Source organism: Maniola hyperantus, chromosome 16, assembly GCF_902806685.2.
Source record: "Maniola hyperantus chromosome 16, iAphHyp1.2, whole genome shotgun sequence".
Lineage (NCBI taxonomy): Eukaryota > Metazoa > Arthropoda > Insecta > Lepidoptera > Nymphalidae > Maniola > Maniola hyperantus.
The window spans coordinates 427868-454219 of NC_048551.1; the positions used below are offsets into that span (position 1 = coordinate 427868).

At 39.0% G+C, this 26352-nt stretch overlaps 1 protein-coding gene across 1 annotated transcript; it reads right to left on the reverse strand.

The window, feature by feature from the left end:
- Positions 1–2618: 2618 nt before the first annotated feature.
- Positions 2619–17197, reverse strand: LOC117989350 (keratin-associated protein 19-2-like). Its single transcript, XM_034976701.2, has 4 exons — positions 17115–17197; positions 13265–13448; positions 4064–4219; positions 2619–3614 (listed from the first exon to the last, which is right to left on the reverse strand). Exons 1-4 carry the CDS (start codon positions 17124–17126, stop codon positions 3496–3498), a joined length of 471 nt encoding a protein of 156 aa, XP_034832592.1. The 5' UTR covers positions 17127–17197; the 3' UTR covers positions 2619–3495.
- Positions 17198–26352: the final 9155 nt, after the last annotated feature.

The window sequence follows — 26352 nt, forward strand, 5'->3', positions numbered from 1 at the left end:
ACTATAAAAACTATAACTTGAATTTTATGGTTTGAACCAACCTTGAAGGGTTGTATCCTGACAAATTCCTAATTGTTTTCGGGATAAAAACTACCCTACCCCGGGTTATCATAAGCTATCACTGTACTAAATCCATACTAATATTAAAAATGTGAAAGTGTGTCTGTCTGTTTGTCTGTCTGCTAGCTTTTCACGGCTTAACCGTTCAACCGATTTTGACGAAATTTGGTACAGAGATAGCTTGCATAGGCTACTTTTTATCCCGGAAAATCAATCAGTTCCCACGGGACTAAAAAACCTAAATCCAGGCGGACGAAGTCGCGGGCATCATCTAGTTTCATTTAAAGCCGTTCAGTTCAGTTTTCGCGTGATGCGCGCACATACATAGAACATAATAGTAGAATACGAGGCAGGATTGTGTTATTCTCAATGCATTCTATGATTCTACACGATATTTATCGTCCCCGGAAAATTTAGAGATTGCCCAAAGGCGCAGTTAAGGGGGGGTGAAATATTAGGACTTCTTTGTGCCTATTACATTTATGATGTGCCGTTACATTTCATTAATCATCTGTTCCTGTAGAGGCGGGAACGTTCCCTCCAGGCGTTCCCGGGGGGGTCGTTACCGAGCCGTAATAAACTGTTCCCAACTTGTTCCTTATAAATATGTACAACAATGCTTCGTTACGACAGTTAAGAAATATTAATGCATACTAATATTATAAATGCGAAAGTGTGTCTGTCTGTCTGTCTGCTAGCTTTTTACGGCCCAACAGTTAAACCGATTTTGATGAAATTTGGTACAGAGTTAGCTTACATCCCGGGGAAGGACATAGGCTACTTTTTATCCCGGAAAATTAACGAGTTCCCACGGGATTTTAAGAACCTCAATCCACGCGGACGAAGTCGCGGGCATCATCTAGTATGATACACTGAAGTCACGCCGTGCAATCATCATCATCATGATCGACCTATCGAGGGCTCACTACAAACCACGGGTCACTCTCAGAGTGAGAAAGGTTTTGGCCATAGTCTACTACGCTGGCCAAGTGCGGATTGGCAGACTTCACACACCTATGAGAACATTATGGAGAACTCTCAGGCATGCGAGCTTCCTCACGCTATGTTTCCTTCACCGTTAAAGTAAGTGATATTTAATAACTTACTTAAAAACGCACGTGCCCGGGGTCGAACCCCCGACCCTACCATTAGGAGGCGGACGTCCTTACCACTAAATTATCACAACTTACGAGTAATTTGTTCAAGTTTCAAGTATACCTATAACTGTTTATAGTTAAACTGTAAATGGATGATTTCCATGTACCTTAAATATATTTTGAAAATTTTAATACGAGGAAACATTATTATCGATATAGATTATAGATGCCAAAAACTGTTTCAATTCGTAGTCAATTCGTAGTGCTAATTTGTAATGGAATTTTAAAAAACCGGCCAAGTGCGAGTCAGGCTCGCGCACCGAAGGTTCCGTAGTACAGTCGCAATTTTTCGACATTTTGCACGATAAATCAAAAACATAATTCATAAAAATAAATAAAAATCTGTTTTAGAATTCACAGGTGAGGCCCTTTCATATGACATCCCATTTAATATAGTTATTTTGCTTTGATAATTGAAAATACTAATAAATGACCACAATTTTTTTTTGTGTGATGAACCACAAATTCACAGTTTTTAGATTTTTCCTCTAATGTATGCTATAAGACCCACCTACCTGCCAGATTTCATGATTCTAGGTCAACGAGAAGTACCCTGTAAGTTTCTTGACAGACAGACAGACAGACAGACGGACAGGCAGACAGGCAGACATACAGACAGACAGACAGACAACAAAGTAATCCTATAAGGGTTTCGTATTTCCTTTTGAGGTACGGATCCCTAAAAATAATTTAAAAGCATTCAATAGTTTATTATCGCAACACCGTTCAACCACCAATCAACACCGTTTACGTTAAATGGCTTTTAACGCTCTTATCTCTAAAAGAAGAAGAGATAACGTAACGTAGATCGGTAATGACGCCAGGGGGCTCCACGGAGCGCCGGGGATTCCGGAAAACAACTTTATTTTTATTTTTTTACTAGCTTATGCTCGCGACTTCGTCCGCGTGGACTACACAAATTTCAAACCCCTATTTCACCCCCTTAGGGATTGAATTTTCAAAGATCCTTTCTTAGCGGATGCTTACGTCATAATGCTATCTGCATGCCAAATTTCAGTGCGAGCCGTCCAGTAGTTTGAGCTGTGCGTTGATAGATCAGTCAGTCAGTCGGTCACCTTTTCCTTTTATATATTTTGATTATCAAAATAGGCAATGTTTAGCTCGTCTGTTTAACCGACTTCCAAAAAGGAGGTGGTTCTCAATAGTCCACGCGGATGAAGTCGCGAGCATACGCTAGTAGTATTATAAATCACGTCATGCATTGCCAGACACATGGCAACCCCATGCCCTTAAAACTTAAAAGTTCGGGTGTCAGGCAGGGGGTTGCAACGACAACTACTAAGTTAATTTTGAATTTGAAGATTAGTTTTGCCTATCTGGAGTTTTATGATAGTCTTGTTATTTGTGTGGACATAAGGAAAGTAAAGAACATAACAAAAATATATTTATCAAATCATTTATTACATATTTACAAAGGGTTTCAAGGAAATTCGTTGTAAAATTATCACATACAAATGAAGGTAACTTCAAGGCGACATATTCAAGATGTTATAAAAACAAATGTCATGGCAAGCTCTCGTTTAAATCTAGGGATTTTAATTAAAATCCATAGCCTTATTTGTCGAGTATTAAATCGATTTGGATGATGAACACATTATTGCCCATCCACGACTTTGAGCGGAGCGGCGAGCGGGAAAAAAAATTAGGGCTAGTTGGGGCAAGTCGCCTTAGTGCTCTTTTCTGGAGACGCGGCGCGTTGCACGTCGCGTGGTGCGTTGCGTCGCGCTGTTAACTCAAACACATCATGGCCAAGTATGAGAGCGTTTATGCAGAAGCGTTTGCTTTTTATATGGCGTAAGTACGACGCGCAACGCATCGCACCCCGCGACGCGTAACGCGCTGCGTCTCCAGAAAAGAAACCTTAGGACTAAAACGACAGCGGTGATGCGTATTTTACATTTTATACAGTTTGAAGGCGAAAACAAATTATCGGACGCGGCTGACCACTGCGACTTATATGTATCTGGATAGTAAAAATGTACACTGAAGTGTGCAAACGGACGTAAGTGGCGGACACATAAGCATAGGCCATCCTTAAGCGGTCGGACGTCCGAGATAATTCTGGCCCGTTGTTTTTGTCAGTCAAAAATGGATTCTAATGAGTCTGCAAGCCACGTCTCAAATAACTGTGCACGCGGCTTAGGGACATATTTACGATGGTTAGTTTTCGCCTTCAGCCGCACGCCGCGCCGTGCTGATTACCGCTCATAGCGAAAAAGTCGTGGGCAGGCCATTAGAAGAATGATGCAGAGGTAGTTTAGTGGTATCCGCCGTATCCTCCCAGACCGTGTCCGTATCCGCCGTAGCCTCCGTAGCCTCCGTAGCCTCCAATGGGGGAGCCGTAGTAGCCGCTACCGTGTCCTCCACCGTAGCCTCCTGCAAAGAATAAGGTTTTTAATAGTATGGTGTTTGATGACTAAGTCCCCGTATTCTTATTGTATTTTTAAGTCAGAATTTAAGACAAAACAAGACTTTAAAACAAGCGTGAATAGGCATATTCTAGGTAAACGCGTCCCATCTTAGGCTGCATCATCACTTTCCATCAGGTGTGATTGTGGTCAAGCGTTTGCCTATCAGTGCCCTTATTATAAATGCGAAAGTGTGTTTGTTTGTTGGTTTATTGGTTTGTCCTTCAATCACGTCGCAACAGTGCAACAGATTGACGTGATTTTTTGCATGGGTATAGATAAAGACCTGGAGAGTGACATACTGTTTATCCCGGAAAATCAAAGAGTTCCCACGGGAATTTGAAAAATGTAAATCCACGCGGACGAAGTTGCGGGCATCAGCTAGTAATGAATAAATAAATAAAAAACATTATTTACCCAGGCCAGAGTATCCACCAAGACCGCCGTATCCACCGACGCCGCTGTATCCGCCATATCCGCCGTAGCCTCCATAGCCTCCGTAGCCTCCGCCGTAGCCTCCGTATCCTCCGTGGGTGGTGGTGTAAGCTACTTTGCTGACGGCCACAGGGGCAGCTGAAACAAAAATGATATTTTCAAATAATTTTGCCATCCAAGATGATTGATAAAATATAAGGACTTAACGATTCATCTATACTAATATTATAAAGAGGTAAAGTTTGTAAGTTTGTTCGTAGGAAGTAATCTCTTGAACTACCTACTGAACCGGTTTTGAATATTCTTTTACAAGTAGAAAGCTATATTATTCTTAAGTGATGACTACCTATTGTATTTTATAAAAAAAAAAAATTGGGCCGAATTAAGAACCTCCTCCTTTTAAGTCGGTAAAAAGTACAATTAAATTATTGAGTTCGAATAAAGAAAAATATTGTGCACTAGCTGATGCACGCGGCTTCGTCCGCGTGGGTTTAGGTTTAGGCATGCAGGTATCCTCTCGATGTTTTGAAACTAAAATGCACTCTTAAAAGTTAGAAGGGTCATGAATGGGATCGAGCCCCCAACCTCCTGAATAGGAGGCTGACGTCTTAACCACTGGGCTATTACCGCTTTTTTGCACCGAATGATTGATTGTGAGTCACAATAATTCATAGCTCATTGAGTCACAATGATTGAGTTCGTAATAATCATATAATAGTAATCGCGCGAGCGTGCCCTACCTATTGAAAACCAATGACCATTTATAAAGGTCACATAATAATAAATATTTTGCACAAAAAACTAAGTCAGGCATGCACCGTGACTATCAGTTTTTGTTGTGGCCTTTACAAAAACTAACTACCATTCACTAATATTAATCAGTTCCTTGGGAAATAGTTTATTTGCGAGCGAGTGGCAGTAAAAATAGGCTATTTGAATATTTTTTAAGGTTCCGTACCGTGCCAACGGTTTCCGGTTACTAGACAGAGACCCTTGCCGACGATGATGTTTTGAGATGATGATGATGATGAGTCTTCTAATAAATCTACATGAGCAACCGCCGAGTTTCTTGATAGTTCTTTTTGGTAGGAATAACAATCCGAACCAGGTCCTAGTGGTAGATTTTGAGCCCGATCCGTCCAGAACAGTCCCGTTGTTTGTTCGTTTATAGATCAGTCAGTCAGTCAGTCAGATTTTCTTTTTATATAGAATATGGAAAACATAGGATTGGACACCTATTTATCTAGCTTGAACTGTACGATCCAATAAAGGGGTGTTTCTTCTTCGATCTCTCAAAAATGCTCTAATTTCTAGCTTTTCAAAGCAATATTACAAGCTTACAAAGTGAAGAGGAATTTGGTAACAGCAATATTCGAGCTATCTATCAGCTTCAAAATGCTAAACCCAAAGCTGTTCCCCTTATTGGCAAACTTTGATACGATCCTACAATCGCATTCAAATCCATCCAGTTGGTCAAAACTTTTCCACTATTGGTTTTGATAGAAGCTGTGATAGCCTAGTGGTTAGGACGTCCGCCTTCTAATCGGGGGTCGGGGGTTCGATCCCGGGCACGCACCTCTTACTTTTCGGAGTTATGTGCGTTTTGATAAATTAAATATTACTACTTGCTTTATCGGTGAAGGAAAATATCGTGAGGAAACCTGCATGCTTGAGAGTTCTCCATAATGTTCTCAAAGGTGTGTGAAGTCTGCCAATCCGCACTTAGCCAGCGTGCTACACCATGGCCAAACGCCTTTCTCACCCTGAGAGAAGACCCGTGCTCTGTAGTGAGCCGGCGATGAGTTGATCATGATGATGATGATTGGTACCGGGCACAGTAGGTAGTGAGCGCTGTGACCTTATAAGTGGGAAGTCCTGGGTTCGATTCCCGGTAGCAGTAAACTGGGAAATTCATCATCATTGTCAACCGATAGACACTGTTGTCCGCTGTACTGAGGTCTATTGTAGGGATATCCACTCGCCACCTTGCGCCGCCTGAATCCAGCGGCTCCCCGATTCGTTTGACACATCCTGATAGTTAATCTGCCATTTCTGCATTTTCCGGTGCGAGGTCGCCATAAGTTCTTAAGTTTAAGTTCTTTCTGGTAACTCATTGTGATTTGACCAAACACGCTGTTGAAGAAACTTTTCAATTGCTATGACACCTTAGCAAAATTCAAGGTAACAGGTGTATAAGAATAAGGAAATCAAAACAATACTTTATCATTTAGTGTGCCAAGGTCTTGGAAGGTTCCCACGTTAGTACCTACTGTACATGCTGCCCTGTGACACTGGGACAAGAAATCGACAAGATAAGCACCTTAACATTGTACCTACACAGCTAGGGTTGCCAACCGTACTCTAAAATAGAGTATTGTACTCTATATCATGTAGGTGTACTCTATAATCTATAACACTAATAGAGTGTGCTAAAATACTCTTTTTTACACAAACCATACTATCCATACTAATATTATAAATGCGAAAGTGTGTCTGTCTGTCTGTCTGCTAGCTTTTCACGGCTCAACCGTTCAACCGATTTTTACGAAATTTGGTACAGAGACAGCTTGCATCCCGGGGAAGGACATAGGCTACTTTTAATCCCGGAAAATTGAAGAGTTCCCACAGGATTTTTAAAAACCTAAATCCACGCGGACGAAGTCGCGGGCATCACCTAGTATAAAATAAATGATACTCTTTTTTTTTTTTTTTTTTTTAATTTTTTTTTAATCAGATACAAGTTAGCCCTTGACTGTATTCTCACCTGGTGGTAAGTGATGATGCAGTCTAAGATGATAGCGGGCTAACCTGGAAGGGGTATGGCAGTTTTTATTAAACCCATACCCCTTTGGTTTCTACACGGCATCGTACCGGAACGCTAAATCGCTCGGCAGCACGGCTTTGCTGGTAGGGTGATAACTAGCCACGGCCGAAGCCTCCCACCAGACTAGACCAGAAATTTAGAAATTATAAAATTCCAAACCCCTGCCAGGAATCGAACCCGGGACCTCCCACTATTAAGACCACAGCGCTCACCACTGCGCCAGGGAGGTCGTCAAACTCTTTTTTGGAAACCCATTCTCTTTATTTCTTTTGAAATCAGATATACTCTATTTCTTCTGATAAAAGTTGGCAACCCTAGCTACAGCGGCTAATTATAAGTGATTACCTACTCATATCAACGTGTGAATTCAGTGTTGTTTTAATTACATCTATCTGGTACGCAAACAATGTGTTGTTAGGTATTTGTTTTTATCCCGAATTATTTTGAAATGTAAGCTATTTTAAACGTTTGCTTGTATTTGGCATTGCAATTATTTGTCTTTATTTTAAACCAGACGTTGAAAAGTGTATTTTAATAGTATCTTTTAAACTAGCTTATTCCCATGACTTCACTCGCGAGGACTTAGTTATTTTTAAAGATTAATTATTTAAAAAAAAAAAACAAAATCCTTTTGTATATGCAAATTCTCAAGTTTATTGACCCAATTTCATATGGATCAAATATCCATACTAATATGTATTATAAATGCGAAATGTATCTGTCTGTTTGTTTATCTGCTAGCTTTTTACAGCCCTTTCGTTAAACTGATATTGACGGGTAGGTACAGAGACAGCTTTCATCTCGGGGAAGAATATATTTTAGTCCCAGAAAATCTAAGAATTCCCACAGAAATTGCGCATCTAGTCATTAATACAATGATCGATGGATACATTTTAAACAAAGGGTCCGAAAGCACTTCCCTGTGCAACACCAAACATAAAGATGTTATTCACAAACTTCCTACGGTAATTAGAGCAAAACAATCGTCTAATCTAGACGCCGCGCGCCGTACAGACGGATAGGTACATAGTTACGAGTAGGGCTGGGCATTATTGCTACTTTGAAATCGTTTTCATTCAGTGAAATTATAATAATTTTACTTACAGTGATTTTACATGCTATAGTTTGTAAATTTTATCAAGGTGTATAGAGCTGCTGCTCAATTGCGGTAGAATGACAGCTGGAATGTCAAAATCGCAATCACCTCTGATTGGTTGACGCTTGCTCACTATTGGCTACAATGCATTGTTGCAACAAGAATCCCACAAATTCAGCCAATCACAACAATTAAGATTGTAATAATGATTGATGCAGGTTTTACGAAATCAACCTACAGATATTTGATAGGTGGCTTTTCACGGAAAGTGCATTTTCGCACTTGCAAAAATTTGCTTTCCTTACAAATATTTTTACTACTCAGATGCTTTCTAACACGCAGCGATACGAGTGTTCTCTTTGCAAGCTCTATCTATGAACGTGCGCGTGCGAAATCTGTATTATATGAAATTCAAAGTCCTGATTGACTGACTGACTGACCGACTTATATATCAACGCACAGCCTGAACCGCTGGTCGAAGAGACATGAAATTCGGAGAGTATGTTCTTTGTAAAGAGTAGGTACCCACTAAGAAAGACTTTTTCGAAATTCCACCCCTGTGTGGTGAGTTAAACGGAGGTTTGAAATTTATGTAGTCCACGCGGACTAAGTCACGAGCATAAGCTAGTCTATATAAATAAAAGGAAAATGTGACTGACTAAATGACTGATCTATCAACGCACAGCTCAAACTACTGGATGGATCGGACTGAGACATGCAGATAGCTATTATGACGTAGAATCCGCTAAGATATTATTTTTATTTAAGATAATATTTTTGAAACTTCCACCCCTAAAGGGGTAAAATAATTTCCGAATTTTATGAGATTTGGCATCGTGATTTTTCACAGGCTACTTTAAGTAAGGTAGCAAGTGTTGTCATATGAAAATGCTTTTCACATGATTTTTCACATGCTACCAGTGAAATGGTCCACCTTAAGTTACGAGTCCAGTACCGTCGGGTTTAGTGCCTGCAGATAAGGGCTATTGTAGCACGAGCGGGTATTTGCTAACTGAAACTTACTCAAATGCATTAAGGGGTGGGATACATCTCAGACTGGTTATTTCAGCGACATGAAATGGTTTAGTAAGAAACTTAAAACATTTTTGCTACAATTTGCTTTTTAGGTAACGGAGATCAGATAATATACCTACGTACAGTAACTTCGAAAAAAACTATCTATCACAGTATATCACTACCCATATTATTATAAATGCGAATGTGTGTTTGTTGGTTGGTTAATTGGTTTGTTGATTTGTCCTTCAATCACGTCGCAACGGAACAACGGATTGACGTGATTTTTTGCATGGGTATACCTACTTAAAGAAGAGTGACAAAGGCTACTTTTTATCCTGGAAAATCAAAGAGTTTCCACTGGATTTTTAAAAACCTGAAACCACGCGTACGAAGTCCAGGCATCAGTACCCGTAGTACAAGATTTTACGTCTCACCAAACGAAACCAAATTCGAGAGTCGAAATACTTCCGCGTTACAGTAAAATGGACCTAAACAGCCTTGAATTGAAGTCAAATATTCAATGCCACTGATTTTAATTTTGCAATGTTTCCGCTTGGAGCGCTGGCTGTAGAAGTGTAGACAAACTTGAGCTTTAAAACAAGGCATTTAAGATCCAGTTTACTGTAACGCAGAAGTATTTCGACCCTCGAATTTGGTTTGGTTTGGTGAGACGTAAAATCTTGTACTACGGGTACAGCTAGTAGAATACATTTTTATTTAAATAAACTTATACTTTTATACTTAATATTATACAAGTGCTATTGAATCGTCAAAATACCATTTGCATTGATTCGTATCAAACATTTTGAACCTAACAAGAAAACAAAATTATTGTAAGTATACTTAAACTAAGCATGCTTAAACTAAGTATACTTAAATCGACGATGTACACTTTCTTTAGTCAGCTCAGTACAATGGGCATCCGAAACAAACGTTCTCATCTCTGGGAACAATGCTACGGTTTATTGCCGCTGTATTGCAGCGCTAATGTCGCTTTTATGTAGATTGTACACAGCTTCATTAACATCGATCTCCCAGTCTTTATTGTAGAACCAGTGGCAGATGTATTTGACGATTCAAAAGTACTTAATTATGAAAGTATAATCGAATAAAAAATCTTTCTTTTTCCATAGTGTACTAGCACGCACGCGCTGTAGCGTGCATGTCATAGAGGCGTAAAAGCATTGCTGCCCTGATTAAAATAGCTTAATACTTATTGCTCAACTAGCTTATCGACGCGACTTCTCCACGTGTACTACACAAATTTCAGACCCCTACTTTTCACCCCTAGGTCCCTTAGAGGAATTTTTGAAAAATCTGTTCTTAGCGGATGTCTACGTCACAATAGCTATATGCATGCCAAATTTCAGCACGGTCCATTAATTTAGTAGTTTGAGCTGCGCGTTGATAGATCAGTCAGTCAGTTTTTCCTTTTAGCTTATAGGTATTATAGTACACGAAAAGAAAACTGAACTACAAATTAGTACCAAATCAGAATAAATCAGTACCTACCCATATTATAAATGCGAAAGTTTGTTTGTTTGTTGGTTTATTGGTTTACTGGTTTGTCGTTCAATCACGTCGCAACGTAACAACCGATTGACGTGATTTTTTTGCAATGGGTATAGTTAAAGACCTGGAGAGGGACATAGGTGAATTTTTATCCCGGAAAATCAAAGAGTTCCTACGGGATTTTTAAAAACCTAAATCCTCGCGGACGAAATCGCGGGTAGTACTTTAATAATTGGAATCAATTTTAGAAAAAGATTGTTTTAAAAGCAATCAAGACTATATCCAATTCTGAAAACATCTGAGTCAGTTCATCTCTTCAAAAGAACTTATACTTTGTTTCCCGTGATCCGGCTCAGTACGCTTAGTATAAGATTTTACGTCTCACCTTTACGTTGCTAGAATTCGAGTGTCGAAAACTTTCCGCATTATAGTAAACTGGATCTTAACTGCCTTGTTTTAAAGCTCAAGTTTGTCTACACATCTACAGCCAGCGCTCCAAGCGGAAAAGTTGCGAAATTAAAATCGTGGCATTGAATTTTTGAGTTCAATTCAAGGCCCTTTAGGTCCATTTTACTTTGACGGTATTGTTTTTCGACTCTCGAATTCTAGCAACATTTGGTGAGACGTAAAATCTTATACTAAGCGACCCGGTTCAGCCGTCAGCGATTTATACGACAGTTCAAAGTTTAATCGGTTGAGAGGATTTTCGTTTTCGAGTTAGCGAGTTCCGTTCGTTACTGCTTCTAATTAGCAATTAATTAGGGCTCTCTTACAGTTTTCACATAATAGAGGAGCGTGAGTCGAATCCCGTGAAACAAATGTCTTTTAAAAGAGCTTAATGAATTTTCTTTGAAACTCTTTAACTACAAATTCTCTTCGACCTTGTTTTCTGGCAATGGAAAGGTTGCGATTTTTCACTATTAGTTCTAATAAGTTTAGATGATCTTGTAAAGTGGTGATAGTAAAAAGAGTACCCGGCTGAGTTTGTTGTGGGCTCTTCTCAGACCTAGGCGCGTTTGGAACCCTCGTAGCTTTAGTTTTAAGTACGTATTAATTATCACCACTATATCATATTACAAATTAATTTTCTTACCATCAGTAAGCGTAAAATTTTACCAATTCTGAATAAATAATTTGAGTTTGAGTTTGAGTTAACTCTCATACATCGTTTCTTATTGCTGACGGTCGTCACCCCTTTCATCAGTACTAATAATATTATAAATGCGAAAGTGTGTTTCTTTGTTGGTTTGTCCTTCAATCACGCTGCAACGGAGCAACGGATCGGTGTGATTTCTTGCATAGCTTACATAGGTCACTTTATCTCGGAAAATCAAAAAGTTTCCACGGATTTAAAAAAAAATCCACATGGATGAAGTCGCAGGCATCAGCTAGTCTTTATGTGTAAAAGGAAAAGCTGACTGGCTGACTAACTGATTGACTAACTGATCTATCAACACATAGCTCAAAATTCTTGACGGATCGGGTTGAAATTTGGCATGCAGAGCTATTATGACGTAGACATCCGCTACAAAAGGATGTTTGAAAATTCAACCCCTAAAAATAAAATAAAATAGGGGAGAGAAAATAGGGGTTCGAAATTTGTGTAGAACACGCGGACGAAGTCGCGGGGAAAAGCTAGTTATTCATGTAATCCTAGGAGTTTTCTTGGGATAATAATGCGATGGATGTCCAGATACGACTCTTCTATGAGAATGAGATTTTGACACTTTGGCATGAAACAATTATAAAAGATAAGTAGGTAGGTACCTACCTATTTATCTTGCCGTGTTTCAAATCACAGAGCTTGAGAGGTCTTAAAAAAGTCATTCGTGAAGTCTTGCAAACAATGGCACTAGATTTGGCAATCAAAAGACTCAATAGCAAGAGCGAAAGAACGAACTTTCCACTGAATTTTCTTGAAGAGCTAAAATTTTCAAGGAAGTCATCTGCGAATCTTTGAATGTAAACTACGGTGAAAGTCAGAGCGTCTCGTGCCGTAAAGTCTTTGGTCAATTTAAACTTGCGCTCCTCTACCAACAGTCTATAGATATAGTTTTATCACGATTGTTTTATATCTTATTTTAATGAAGTTTTAAGTGCTAATTGCAGTTTCCGAACGCCTGAAAGAAATCTGCAATTTAACCGTTTATTATATTTAGTTACTCAACTCGACGACTTTCTCTTACTTTTAAAACAATTTTCATAAAAGCTGAAGAAAGATATTTCTTATGAACTCCAGTGATTTCGAAATTAGAATGCTTTTCCATTTTTCTACCGTATTAATTTTGATTGACGTAAAATTGCTTGAATATTTTTTCGTAAATAAATACGATTTGAGATCTTTGAATTGGAAAAATAACTGCCTCGAAAGATTGCGAAAGTACCTAATTTACCAAAGAATTAATCTATTCATTTTCAAAATTCCCTTTCAGGTTTGTTAAATATTTTCTCTTTAGATGATTTTCTTGTTGAGTTTCGACGTAAAAAAATCGGTTTCTTATTCTCTTCCTAAGGTTCCATAAGGTCTTTTATAAGAAAATATTACTTTAATAATGACTAATAGAAAGCAATGCAGCGGGTTAAGTTGGAACATGCTCAGGTACTTGGAATTTGGAATAAGCAATAATTAATCAGTCAAAATAACTATAGAGTTTGAGATTTTCGACAACGTTTATTTGTAGATGAAGTCTCCGGATTAATTGTAGTGAGATTCAAATTAATGTTATCCTCTTACCATATCCGCCGTATCCTCCGTATCCGCCGTAGCCGAGCCCGCCGCCGTAGCCTCCGCCATAGCCGCCTCCGTAGCCGAGTCCACCGTAGCCCAGCCCACCGTAGCCCAGGCCGCTGAGGCCTCGCTTTTCGGTCTTCTTGGCGTCCTCAGCGCAGACCGCTGCCACGGACAGGGCGACGACAATCTGTGAACAATACACAGACATGTTACTGTAAAAAACCTGACTCGCACACGAAGGATTCCGTACCATCGTACAAGATATACCTATTAACACTTTTACTGCAAGTTAATGACGGACTGCGCCATCTATATATGATTTAGTAAACTGTTTTTTTGTAACATAACCACAAATTCACGGTTTTCGGATTTTTTCCTTTACTTGCCTACAAGACCTGCCTACCTGCTAAATTTCCTGATTCTAGGTTAACGTGAAGTACCCTATAGGTTTTCTTGTCAGAAAAACGGACATAGACAGACAACAAAGAGATCCCATAAGGGTTCTAATTTCTTAGGTAATCGTGTAAGAAGAGGCAAATCCGCAAGGTTTTCTGTGACTTGAAACTTGAATATAGGCCCTCCGATGGGCCTCTTCTCAGACCTGGGCGCATTTTGAACCCTCGTAGCTTTAGTTTTAAGTACGTATTAATTATTATTACCACTAGGTATATCATATTATCTTACAAATAAAAAATTTTGACAATAAGGAAGCGTAAAATTTTACCAAACCATACCTACTAATATTATAAATGCAAAAGTGTGTCTGTCTGTCTGCTAGCCTTTCACGGCCCATCCGTTCAACCGATTTTGATGAAATTTGGTACAGAGATAGCTTGCATCCCGGGGAAGGACATAGGCTTTTTATCTCGGAAAATTAAAGAGATCCTACGGGATTTTTAAAAGCCAAATCCACGCGGACAAATCGTGGGCATCGTCTAGTTCTGAATAAATAATTTGAGTTTGAGTTTGAGTTGATGTAGTTCATGTAGCAAGCAGGGTTATTCCACGGCAATTTCCACTTATGATTGCACAAGTCCTCGGAGTCGGCAGTCGGCGCCGAGTCACGGACATGAGCCGTTAATTGTCCGTACTTAGGAACCAGCTGGCGCAATGTCCTCCCCAGACAATGAAATTGCCGGACTTTATATTGCCGTTTAATTTGCCCTTTGTCTTTTCAGATCTAATTGCACAATCCATATTTATGACATTATACTGAGCATTTATGATTCAAGACATTATGCTGAGCTGTACACCCATGTGGGGTGGTGTCACAGATGAAAATGTTACATTTGTACTTCGTTTTTATCTGTGACACCAACAACAAATAAATGCCTTTTCTTTCTTTATTTCTTTATGTTGTACCTAAATGTGAAACTGTGTCTGTCTGTCTCTTTGTTACCATTTCACGAAACACCTGCTTAATTTATTTTGACTAAGTTGGGTACAGAGAGATTACATGCAGTAGACGGATATAGGCTTCTTTTTATTCCGGAAAATCAAAGTTTCCACTGTATTTATTAAACCTAAATCCACGCGGACCTAATCGCGTTTACGCTGGTTAAGATATCGGCCTTCTATTCGAGGGGTCCGGGATTTGATTCCGGGCACACATCTCTAGATTTTCGGACTGAAGTGCGTTTCATACAATTAAATACCACTTGCTTTAGCTACGAACGAAAACTTCGTATGACCTGAGAGTTCTCTATAATGTTCCCGCAAATGTGAAGATTGGCACGAGTGGCTAAGTGTGGATTAGCGAGGTGAACTATGGCCTAAATCTTTTTCATTCTGTGAGGAGGCTCGTACTCAGTATCGGATGGCTTGACATGACGATAATGAATGAAACGTATATAGTTTAAGCTAAGAACAGGTAAGTTTTTACTATTACTTTCATAGCACAACATAGTTTGGCATAGCCACTGGAGAAACACCTAAAGTAAGGGATATAATGATCAGTACGCTTAGTATAAGATTTTACGTCTCGCAAACGTTGATTGTATTTGAGAGCCGAAACACAATAACGTCAAAGTAAAATGAATCGTAAGATCCTTGAATTGAAGTCAAAAATTCAATACCACTGATTTCAATTTCGCAGTGTTTCCGCTTGCAGCGCTAGCTGTAGTAGTGTAAACGATCATGAGCTTTAAAACAAGGCAGGTTAGGATCCATTTTACTATACCGCTGAAATGTTTCGACACTCGAATACTATCAACGTTGGTGAGACATAAAATCTCGTACTAAGCATACTGTAATTAAATCGAGTATTCAATTATATTCTGAATACAAGTTGCGTTAGAGTGCACTCAAATTAATTTTTCGCTTACATTTGTAATTAGACAAACACTTGAACACTTGAAGGGGTTGGCGGGAAATGGTTACGGAAGGCTTTTCACACTCATTGTCACAAGATTGTTCGGAAAATTTGAGGAAAATTCACTTCAAGTCCCAAATCGAACTCTTCGATGAGAAAATTCACTTTTTCTGTTTTCAATTTTGAATAAGTAGGTATCTTAGTCCTTTAACTTAGTATTTTATAACTAGCTTTCTTCGCGATAAACGTAACTATAATAATTATAGCCTATAGCACTTGGGGATAGTGTAGTTATGTATCAGTGAAATAATTTTTTAAATCGGATGAGTAGCTTGGGAGATTACCTCTTACATCCTAACTTACAAACTTTACCTTTTTATTACGCGATTGCCCAAAAAAAGGAGTGTAATGTTTCCACGGTAACTATATGTATATTCCACCATAACTTTTGACTGCCTGAACAGATTTGGTTGTATGGGGTATCGTTAAAATTCATATATCAACCCGAGTGACACTGGCTATAATTTTTTTGAAAAATATTTAATATGACGAGGCAGTCGTGTTTTTAATTTTTAAAATTTGATTGTAGTTATTATTAGATTGTAAAATACGTTTATTCGGATTTCTAAGTATTCCCTCTATTAGTGTAAATACCTACATACTATTATTATGAATTTTTTGGATCTTGTTGTGTAAAGTTGTGAAATTCTATTTTCGGTGTGGTAAGTTTTTGTATGATTCTAAATATTATAATCAGTTTGTGAATAAAGTATATAAAGTAAATGTTCACGCTATTATCACTATATTTACATAAAACTTTAATTAAGTACTTAATTCTGTAATGTTTTTATTTATATGCCGACTTTATGTATTTTTATGAGACTTCTTATTATATATTAGTTATTTTATTTTATGAGTTTTTATTCCATCTATTATCCTATTGTTTATAGTAACCATAAAACAATTGTTATGACATATAATTTCCAATTGCTATTTTATAATTTTATTGTTATTTATTACTAGTAAAGTTATTATTGATAGTAGTTTACTAGAAAACTATACAGTTTGACGGAGTGCTACTATTATAATGACTTGCCGAAAGACATATTTCAGGAAAAATCTTTTCCAAAATTTAAAGAAAAATTAAAAAAAACATTGTCAAACACTGTGGCTAATTCCTTTGTACACAATTTCAAAACTAAACTAAAATATCACGTCTAAATCTATTGCTATCCCTTTCATAATGTTGCTTGCGGAAAAGGAAAGCACTAGATTTAGACCTGTTAATTTAGTTTAGTTTAGAGATTGTGTACTAAAGAATCGGCCCCATTATAGTTTTAAAACTTAGAGTATAATTTGTTTTTAATTAGTATTTATTATTGTATAAATTCACCATACCTTAAATGATGTTTTCATCTATATTTAAAATATAGATGAAAACATCATTTAAGGTGTTTCTCATGTAAGTGAACTTTTGTTCTTTTTTGAGAAAATAAAGTGTTTAAACCTAGTTTAATTTAAAATGTTAGTTATTATCCTTACCAGGAGTTTCATGGTGATGTTGTTAGTGCAACACTGGTCAGGCGACTGGTGCCCGTGGAAGCAGCCGTTGGCTTATATAGTATGCGCGTACGCTGTGGACGGTACAGAATATTGAGCATTTTTTCTCTTCCCAAGGATAATAGGTGCGGAACTTAAGAAAGAGGGTTGTAGCGTTTCAAGTGATTCATAATTTTTGGCAATGGTTTAGAAATTTATAAGCTGGCTGAAGTTTGAAAATCGAAATATTTTAAGGCCTCATTAAGGCTTACTTTAGACATAAGGCCCACCTCCCAGGCCTCTGTACCACGGGGTGCCAGCCAGGTAACCTTCCAGTGTGCCTGGGTGCTGCTGGTCCCTTTTCGGTCCGATGCTCGATGCATCCGAGGGGAAGAGCAGTATTAGAATAGAATAGAATAGAATGTTTTTTTATTCATGTAAACTTTTTAAAAGTGCTTATGAATAGTCAGGTTTAATTTACCACTGGTTCGAAATGCCGTATTCGGGCCGGTGCACCCCGCTAACATGGCTAATTATCTCTCTTCGGGGATATTGTTAGCCAGGGCTAATGGCCTGGCAGGGGGAGGTTTCTCCACGTATCCCTCTGACTAGCAGAGGGCACAGTGGACGAGGCGAAGGATGAGACGCGGGCGAAGTGCGCGCTATTGCGTTGTCGCCCGTTGGGTCTCCGGGGGAGGTGAGGTGCACACAGTTGGTGCACCTCGGCCGTGCATGGAGGAGGTGGACGTCGCTGACTGGATCGCGGTGGTTTGCTTCGGCGTTCCCGTGACCCAGTCGCCAGGCGACGCGCAGGAGTGCCGCTGGGTTTTAGTGGGTATTCCGGTCGCCTCTCGGCCGGTGAGTCCCACATACCTTCCCTCCAGTTGATTGGCTGGCTGGTTAGCTGGCTGGCTTCCAGGAGGGGGGATGCGTAAATGCATTTCCCAGCGTAAAAAAGACCTCTATACCACCATTTCAGAATGCAGTTTCCACTGAAAAAAAGAGATGACAATAAAATCAGCAATTACTTTTTTTGCTCGAGTCTAACTTCTACTGAAAATGAAAATGAAAATCTTTTTTATTCGTATAAACTTTTACAAGTGCTTACGAATAGTCGGATGCATCTACAGTGGTAGATGCATCCGACTATTTCTCGGCAGGAAAGGCATTCCGAACCAGTGGGTTCGGAATGCCTTTCCTGCCGAGAAGAACCAGCAAGAAACTCGGCGGTTGCTCCTTTCAAATATTTGATATAGGTACAAAATTATGCCATGTATAAAATAGTATTTGCAGTCTTGTGCGTTGCTGGAACGAGCTGCAGGTCAAATCCACGCTCTTTTATCATTTAGATAATCTTCAATTGTGTAATATGCTTTTTTCAGGAGCATATTTTTAATAGATTTTTTAAACTTGTGCAAAGGTAAGTCCAAAATAGTTCACTAGTACCTAGAGCCTTAGAAGACAGCTGACCTTATTCAGACGACGACGCGCGACGTCCCTTGGTGAAGGGGTGGGCCCTGTGGTCTTTTATGGGAGGTCCCGGGTCAGTTTTAGCTTCGGGTCAATTTGGAAAATTATTATTTCAAAAGTTGTCTAAGGTTTGGTGGGAGGCTTCAATAGTGGCTAGTTACCACATTCGCAAAGCAGTGTCACTAAGTGATTTAGCGTTCCGGTACGGTGCCGCGTAGATACCGATTAAATTGTACACAGTGATTAGGGGTACTTATGGGCTTAATAAAAACTATCAACTTCTTGTTAGTTGTTTACATTTTAGACATTAGACATTATAGTAACCTAAGATCATGATATAGGGTTAACTTGTCAGCGAATAAAAAAACAACAAAGTGATAAGGGTTCCGTTTTTCCTTTTGAGGTACGGAACCCTAAAAATGATCATAGATCATCCAGTACCGTTATTATAAATGCAAAAGTTTGTTTGTTTGTTGGTTTGTTGGGTTGTCCTTTAATCACGTCGCAACGGTGCAATGGATTGACGTGATTTTTTGAATCAGTATAGATATAGACCTGGAGAGTGGCATAGGCTACTTTTTATCCCGGAATATAACAGAGTTCCCACGGGATTTTTAAAAACATAATTCCACGCGGACGAAGTCGCGGGCTATCAGCTAGTATTATTATTAATGCGAAAGTGTGTTTGTTTGTCCAACAAATCCTTCTATTACACTACAACGAAGTAAAAGATCGATGTAATTTTTTGCATGATATAGTTAAAGACGTGGAGAGTGACATAGGCTACTTTTATCCTGGAAAATCATAAAGTTCCCGGTGTAATTTTAAAAACCTAAGTCCACAAGAAGTCGCGGGCAACAGCTAGTCATACAATAATTTTGATACTTTAGTGAAGGATTTGAAGCTGCGATAGCCTAGTGGTTCGTACTTATCGGAGGTAGGGGGTTCGATCCCGGGCCCGCGCCTCTAACTTTTCGGAGTTATGTGCGTTTAAATTAATTAAATACAAACATCGCAAGGAAACCTGCTTGCCTGAGAGTTCTCCAGTCTCCACAGTGTTCTCAAAGGTGTGTGAAGTCTGCCAATCCGCATTTAGTCCACGTGGTAGACTATAACCAAAAACTAAAAATTTCCTCACTCTGAGAGGAGACCCGTGCTTTTTAGTGGGCCGGCCATAGGTTGATCATGATGATGATGAGTGAAGCATTGCAAATATTTTTCAACGAAAAAGGCACGGGGGTCGAGATCGACTATTTTTTCATTTTTGTTAAACTGGCTGAAGTCCCCATGGTGTTCCGTCTCATCCGTTGTTGCTAGGCACAGGGACACGAATGTATTCTACTGCAACCTAGCTAAGGCCCCCGCCAAAACAGGCTTAGCTCTGGGACTAAATGGGGTCCCCAACACAGTTTTAGGCTCGCCGGGAACAAGGGCTTGCCTTCCAACTCAAGGACCTATTCTCCCGCGGGCAACAGACTCCCCGTGGTTATTATCCAGAGGTCCTATTCAAGGGGTCAAGCGACGGTCATGCGCAGCTCGCCTGATCCAGGAACCGACCTGGGTCAACGTTGCTTAACTATTGCGATCGACTGATGTACGCTGTCGCAACTAGGTCACACGTCCTTCGCTGCTAACTGCTAACTGCTAACTGCTAACTGCTAACTGCTAACTAGGTGACTACAAGGATATTAAATAATGATTTTATTTCAACTCACAGGTGGCCTCTGTATTTCATATTCACAGATTAAGTTCTGTGTAGGGTGACCATCTTAGAATGTTATTGAGGAGGACACAATACCGTCATTTTAATTTTCTTGGGAAGAGAAAAAAAGAATTTAATCCAAATAAATCAGCGCCACCTCTTAGATACTAATGAATGACCCGTTTGAAATCCAGACGTTACTGAGGTTGCATTGGTGCTATAGCACCAATGAGTCGGCGCCATTTTGTTTGTTCAATAACCCTGTCCATACGAAGTAATATTTAAGTCAATGGACGGAATACAAAAATATTCGAATACCCATTCCAGGACTACCATGGGACTCAACAGAGAGATCATGGAAACCCTAGTCATGTGTAATTGCGATCCAATAATAATTGCAATACACTCGCGATGCTATTACCGATCCAGTTGTTCTCGACATGTTTAGGGCGTGCGATGTTCGCAATGTTACACCATGTTGTATAAGCCCCGCAAATTGCTAATGCGCGTGGCCATTTTACTGACGTCTGCACTAGACTGATGTTTCAAGCTGATGGTGTATTTTTATTTCAGCTGATGTCAAAACGACGTTATTTCGATGTTAATGAGACATGGTTCCAGCGCAATAGCAATTTGCGGGACTTATAATATCTACTCATCTTTTCTATGAAATTCTGTGTTTATGATTCTTGTCTGTAGCTAACAAATTCACACCCATTTTCAGGGTTCCGTACCTCAAAAGGACAAAAGGAACCCTTATAGGATCACTTCGTTGTCTGTCTGTATGTCGTGTGTATTTATAGCAGGCAGGTAGGTATTATAGCACATGTACCTAAGGAGATAAATCTGAAAACCGTGAATTTGTGGTTACATCACAAAAAAAATTAAAATGTGTTCATGAACAAATAATTAGTATTTTCAACTTTCAAAGTAAGATTAATATACCAAATGAGGTATAATAATATGAAAGGGCTTTACCTGTACATTTTAAAACTGATTTTTATTTATTTTTATGCATACCTAATAGTTTTTGAATTATCACTTAGAAACGTGTTACCATCTTTGAGTTAAATTTGGGCTAAGTAAAGCAAAAACCTACTACTTAAACGATCTTATCTTGTTGAAATATGCCTAAAGTGTTATCATTTGCATAATTACTTAGGTACGAAAGTTAGCGCACAAGGTGTGCATACGTATAAGTCCCGCAAATTGCTATTGTGCTGGAACCATGTCTCATTAACATCGAAATGACGACATTTTGACGTCAGCCGAAATAAAAATATATCATCAGCTCGAAACTTCAGTCTAGTGCTGACATCACTAAAATGGCGGCCACCCGCATTATCAATTTGCGGGACTTATACCTAAATATGAATCATTTGATGACTTATTGAAATAAATTGGTTCAATAAATTATTCCCTTCACGTTCAACTCAGTACAGATCTCTACATAGTATTTAAAAATTTTTTACAAAAAAAATAAAAACCGACTTCGATACAAAAACACTAAAAATTGAAAAATAATTTAATTTATTACCGAATATATTATGTATACAAGAGTTAATATAGATCCATAATAATACTTTTTGGTGCCGGTGCCAATTAGCTTTAGCTGCGCGAATCGTCTAGCCTTCATATTTCGAGAATATGAGACTCCACAATGGCACCTCATTGGCACCGACCCCAAAAAATATTATTATGGATCTATATTAACTCTTGTATACATAATATATTCGGTAATAAATTAAATTATTTTTCAATTTTTAGTGTTTTTGTATCGAAGTCGGTTTTTATTTTTTTTGTAAAAAAATTTTATTTCACAATTTTTAGTAGTCCTATGGAATTATGCTATGACTGGTTAAAAATCTACTGTTTACTAAGCTATTACACTGATCGCGAGCAATTCACTCTTATCCGTTGAGGAGTTCCAGTATCTATCTTCGAAGATGTTCATCAGATCTTCACCAAATTTAAATGGGACCAACTTTGAAGTATACCCTTTCAAACAAAAAAAGAATTTTCAAAATTGGTCCAGGCGTCTTCGAGTGATCGGGGAACATACATAAAAAAAAAAAAAAAGATTCCGACGAATTGAGAACCTCCTCCTTTTTTTGAAGTCGGTTAAAAACAAAGTCGCTCCCCGCGTCTGTCCCTCTGTACGCTTAGATCTATTAAACTACGCAACGGATTTAATGAAATTTCATCAATAAGTATATACGTACAGTTTAATATTGTTTTGCGTTAATTTGTTGACGATAACTATTGTCCAAAATGTCGGAAGAAATCAAACCGACTAAGAGCTTTCAGCGAAAATGGTGTCTTGTTGTTTTGAAATATAACAAAATAGACACCACATTACTGCAGTCATACGAAGCCGGGGCGGGTCGCTAGTTAACTATAAACGGTCACATAATAACCTATGTAACCTTCGTGTGCCCACTGCTATAGTTTCCCATAAAAACGGCGCCTTGTCCCCAAAACTCCACAAGGCCGACCTAATTGTGTGAACGGATTTCGTTCACCTGTAAATATAGGTCTGTAGGTTTAATGTAGGTTTTATTATTGTCAAGTTTTTCATAAGTGCACTAGTTTTCCCACGACTTTATCTACGTGGATTTTGGTCTGTTAAAAATCACGTAGGTAACCTAGAAACCCTAAAAAATGAAAGCGGAAATAATGATCGCAATGTAAATATATAAAACGAAAAGGTGACAGATTGACTGAACTATCAACGCACAGCTCAAACTACTGGACAGATCGGACTGAAATTTGGCATGCAAATAGCTATTATGACGTAGGCATTCGCTAAGAAAGGATTTTTGAAAATTCAGCCCCTAAGGGGGTGAAATAGGGGTTTGAAATTTGTATAGTCCACGTGGACGAAGTCGCGGGCATAAGCTAGTTATTATTATATAGGTCTGTAGGTTTAATGTTAGTCTTGTCATTGCTAAGTTTTTTACAAGTTCACTAGTTTTTCCCAGGACTTTATCTGTGTGGGTTTAGTTAAAAATCCTTTAGGAAACCTATATTTAAAAAAAAACCGGCCAAGTGCGAGTAAGGCTCGCGCAACGAGGGTTCCGTACTACAGTCGTATTTTTTCGACATTTTGCACGATAATTCAAAAACTATGAATCATAAAAATAAGTAAAAATCTGTTTTAGAATTCACAGATGAAGCTTTTTCATATGATATAGAACTCGATATAGTTATCCTACTTTGAAAATCGAAAATACTAATTATTAGTTCATGACCACACTTTAATTTTTTTGTGTGATGTAACCACAAGTTCACGGTTTTCAGATTTTCCTCCGAATGTCTGCTATAAGACCTACCTACCTGCCAAATTTCATGATTCTAGGCCAACGGGAAGCACCCTGCAGGTTTCTTGACACGTACGGAACCCTAAAAAATGGTATGTTAATTTTCAATTGATTACAATTTGTAAAGGGTTTTGTAAAAAATGTTTTAAATTCATAAATAATGAAAAAAAACATGAATAATGATAAACGTAAAAACAATTTTTAAAGTTTAATTTCAATAATCAACTCGGTTTCGACACACAAACCAAAAGTAGGTATGAATAAATTATGCTATATTTAACCTTTGTAATTATCTTCATTGTACTTTAATGCATGAAGTCTGGTAATGCAGGGGATTGAATACTGAAAGCTTGACGGTTCAGCGAGCTATGCAGAGGGCTGTGTTAGGAGTTTCCCTGAGGGATAAGATCCGAAATGAGGAGATCAGGATAACCATGGTCACTGACATAGCCCAAACTATTAGCAAGCTGAAATGTTAGTGGGCAGATCCTGTCGTAGAGGCGATGGCCGTTGGAGCCGGAAAGTCCTTGAGTGGAGACCGCGTTTAAGCAAGCGGAGTGTGGGACGCCCTCCAGCACGATGGACTGACGATATAAAGAGGCTGGCGGGAAGTGGCTGAATGTGGAAGGCTGAGGACCTGGTGTGGTGGCGCTCTTTAGGGAAGGCCTATGCCCAACAGTGGACATCCACAGGCTGATGATGATGATGATGACGGTTCAAACTCCACCTGCATGCACTACTTATTTTGTACATAAAAATTCGCGGTAAATTACCTAGCGGCTTCCTATTCTGGAGGTCGGGGGTTCGATCATGGTCACGCACCGCCAACTTTTCAGAGTTATGTGTTTTAGGTAATTACTACTTGCTTGCTTTATTATTAACGGAAATATATCATGAGGAAACATTTTTAAGAATTCTCCATAATGTTCCCAACAATGTGTGAAGTCTGCCAATCCGCACTTGTCCAGCGTGGTGGACTATGGTCAAACTCTTCTCGTTAGGAGAGGAGAGTCAGTAGTGAGCTGGCGATGGGTTGATGATGATGATGAATAGATAAATAATTATTAAATAGTCTACCAAAAGCATGTCATAGGTTTTCTTAAATTCACATACAAGTAGGTCCTAGACCGCAATCTCACGTGGTGGTAAGTGATGATGCAGTCTAAGATGGAAGCGGCTGGAAGGGCTATGGCAGTTTTTATTAAACCCATGCCCCTTTGGTTTCAAGGCGGCATCGTACCGGAACGCTAGATCGTTTGGCGGCACGGCTTTGCCACCAGGGACCAGAGAAAATTATAAATTATATCTCTGCAGGGTGTCGAACCTGGGACCTCGTCAAAATAGGTAATTATGTAAACCTTAAAAATCGTTTTTTTGTAGGTACCTGCTTAATTAACAATATTCTGATTGAAATTCATACCTTATCTCAGTCAAGGCCTCCTCTAACGCTGAACATCTCAATTACTGATGTACGAGATACGCCGCTCACTATAATTTACGTTAAAAGTACATAATTAGCTGGCTTAATTAGTGATTACAAGGCTCAGAGCACATTGTGGCAGAGTTGATGTGAAGCGACGTCTTTTTAAAATAACTGTACTCTATGATGCCCGACTTCGTCCGCGTAGATTTAGGTTTTTTAAAATCCCGTGGGAACTCTTTGATTTTCCGGGATAAAAAGTATTACCTCAGGACGTAAACTAACTCAGAACCAAATTTCGTTAAAAACGTTTGAACTGCTGGGGCGTGAAAAGCTAGCAGACAGACAGACAGCCATACTTTTTATCCCGAAAAATAAAAGAGTTCGGGATTTTTGAAAACCTAAATCGACGCGTCCGAAGTCGCGGGCATCATCTAGTTAAAAATATCAATCACCCCCGACATGTCAATGTCATGTTGACTTGTAAAATACCAACAAAAGTTGTAAAAAGTAAAACGCGACGCTTCCAGTTTCCCGCAATGTGCTCTTAGCTTTAGTATTAAGGGCGGTTAATAATTCAAGTTAAAGTTACTTACTTCAAGATTTTTATGATTTTAACTAAGTAGACATTCATGATGATTTTCGTCCCAGCATTCCCAGCGTAGAGTCGTGATAGCCTAATGGTTAAGGCGTCCGCCTCATAGTCGAGAGGTCGAGGGTTCGATCTCGAGCATGCGTCTCTAACTCTTTGGAGTTATGTGCGTTTTAAGCAATTAAATATCACTTGCTTTAACGGTGAGCTAAAACATCGTGAGGAAACCTGCATACATGAGAGTCTAGTCTAAATATACAAAAGGAAAAGGTGACTGACTGACTAACTGTCAACGCACAGCTCAAACTATATTGGACGGATCAGGCTGAGGCATGCACTATAGCTATTATAACGTAGGCGTCCGCTACGAAAGGATTTTTGAAAATTCAAGAGGTGAAATAGGTGTTTGAGTATAATAACTATAATGTCCTCAAAGATGTTTGAAGGCTGCCAGCGTGGCGGACTAAGGCCTAAACCTTTCTCATTCTGAGAGGAGACCTGTGCTCAGTAGTGGACTAGCGATGGTTGATTATGATGGTTCCTAGCGTTGCGCGTAGTTGGTCTAATATTCGGTTGCATTTTGGAGCAATGCCCGTTCAAAGAATATGCCAAATAAAAACAGAACTACGACCTCCAAGGTCGTGACCTACAAGCCTTTAGGCTTTGCTGCTTTTCATGTAGGGAAGGCAAAAGTAATTTATCACCTACTAAAAGGTAAGTGCCTACTCCAAATTATG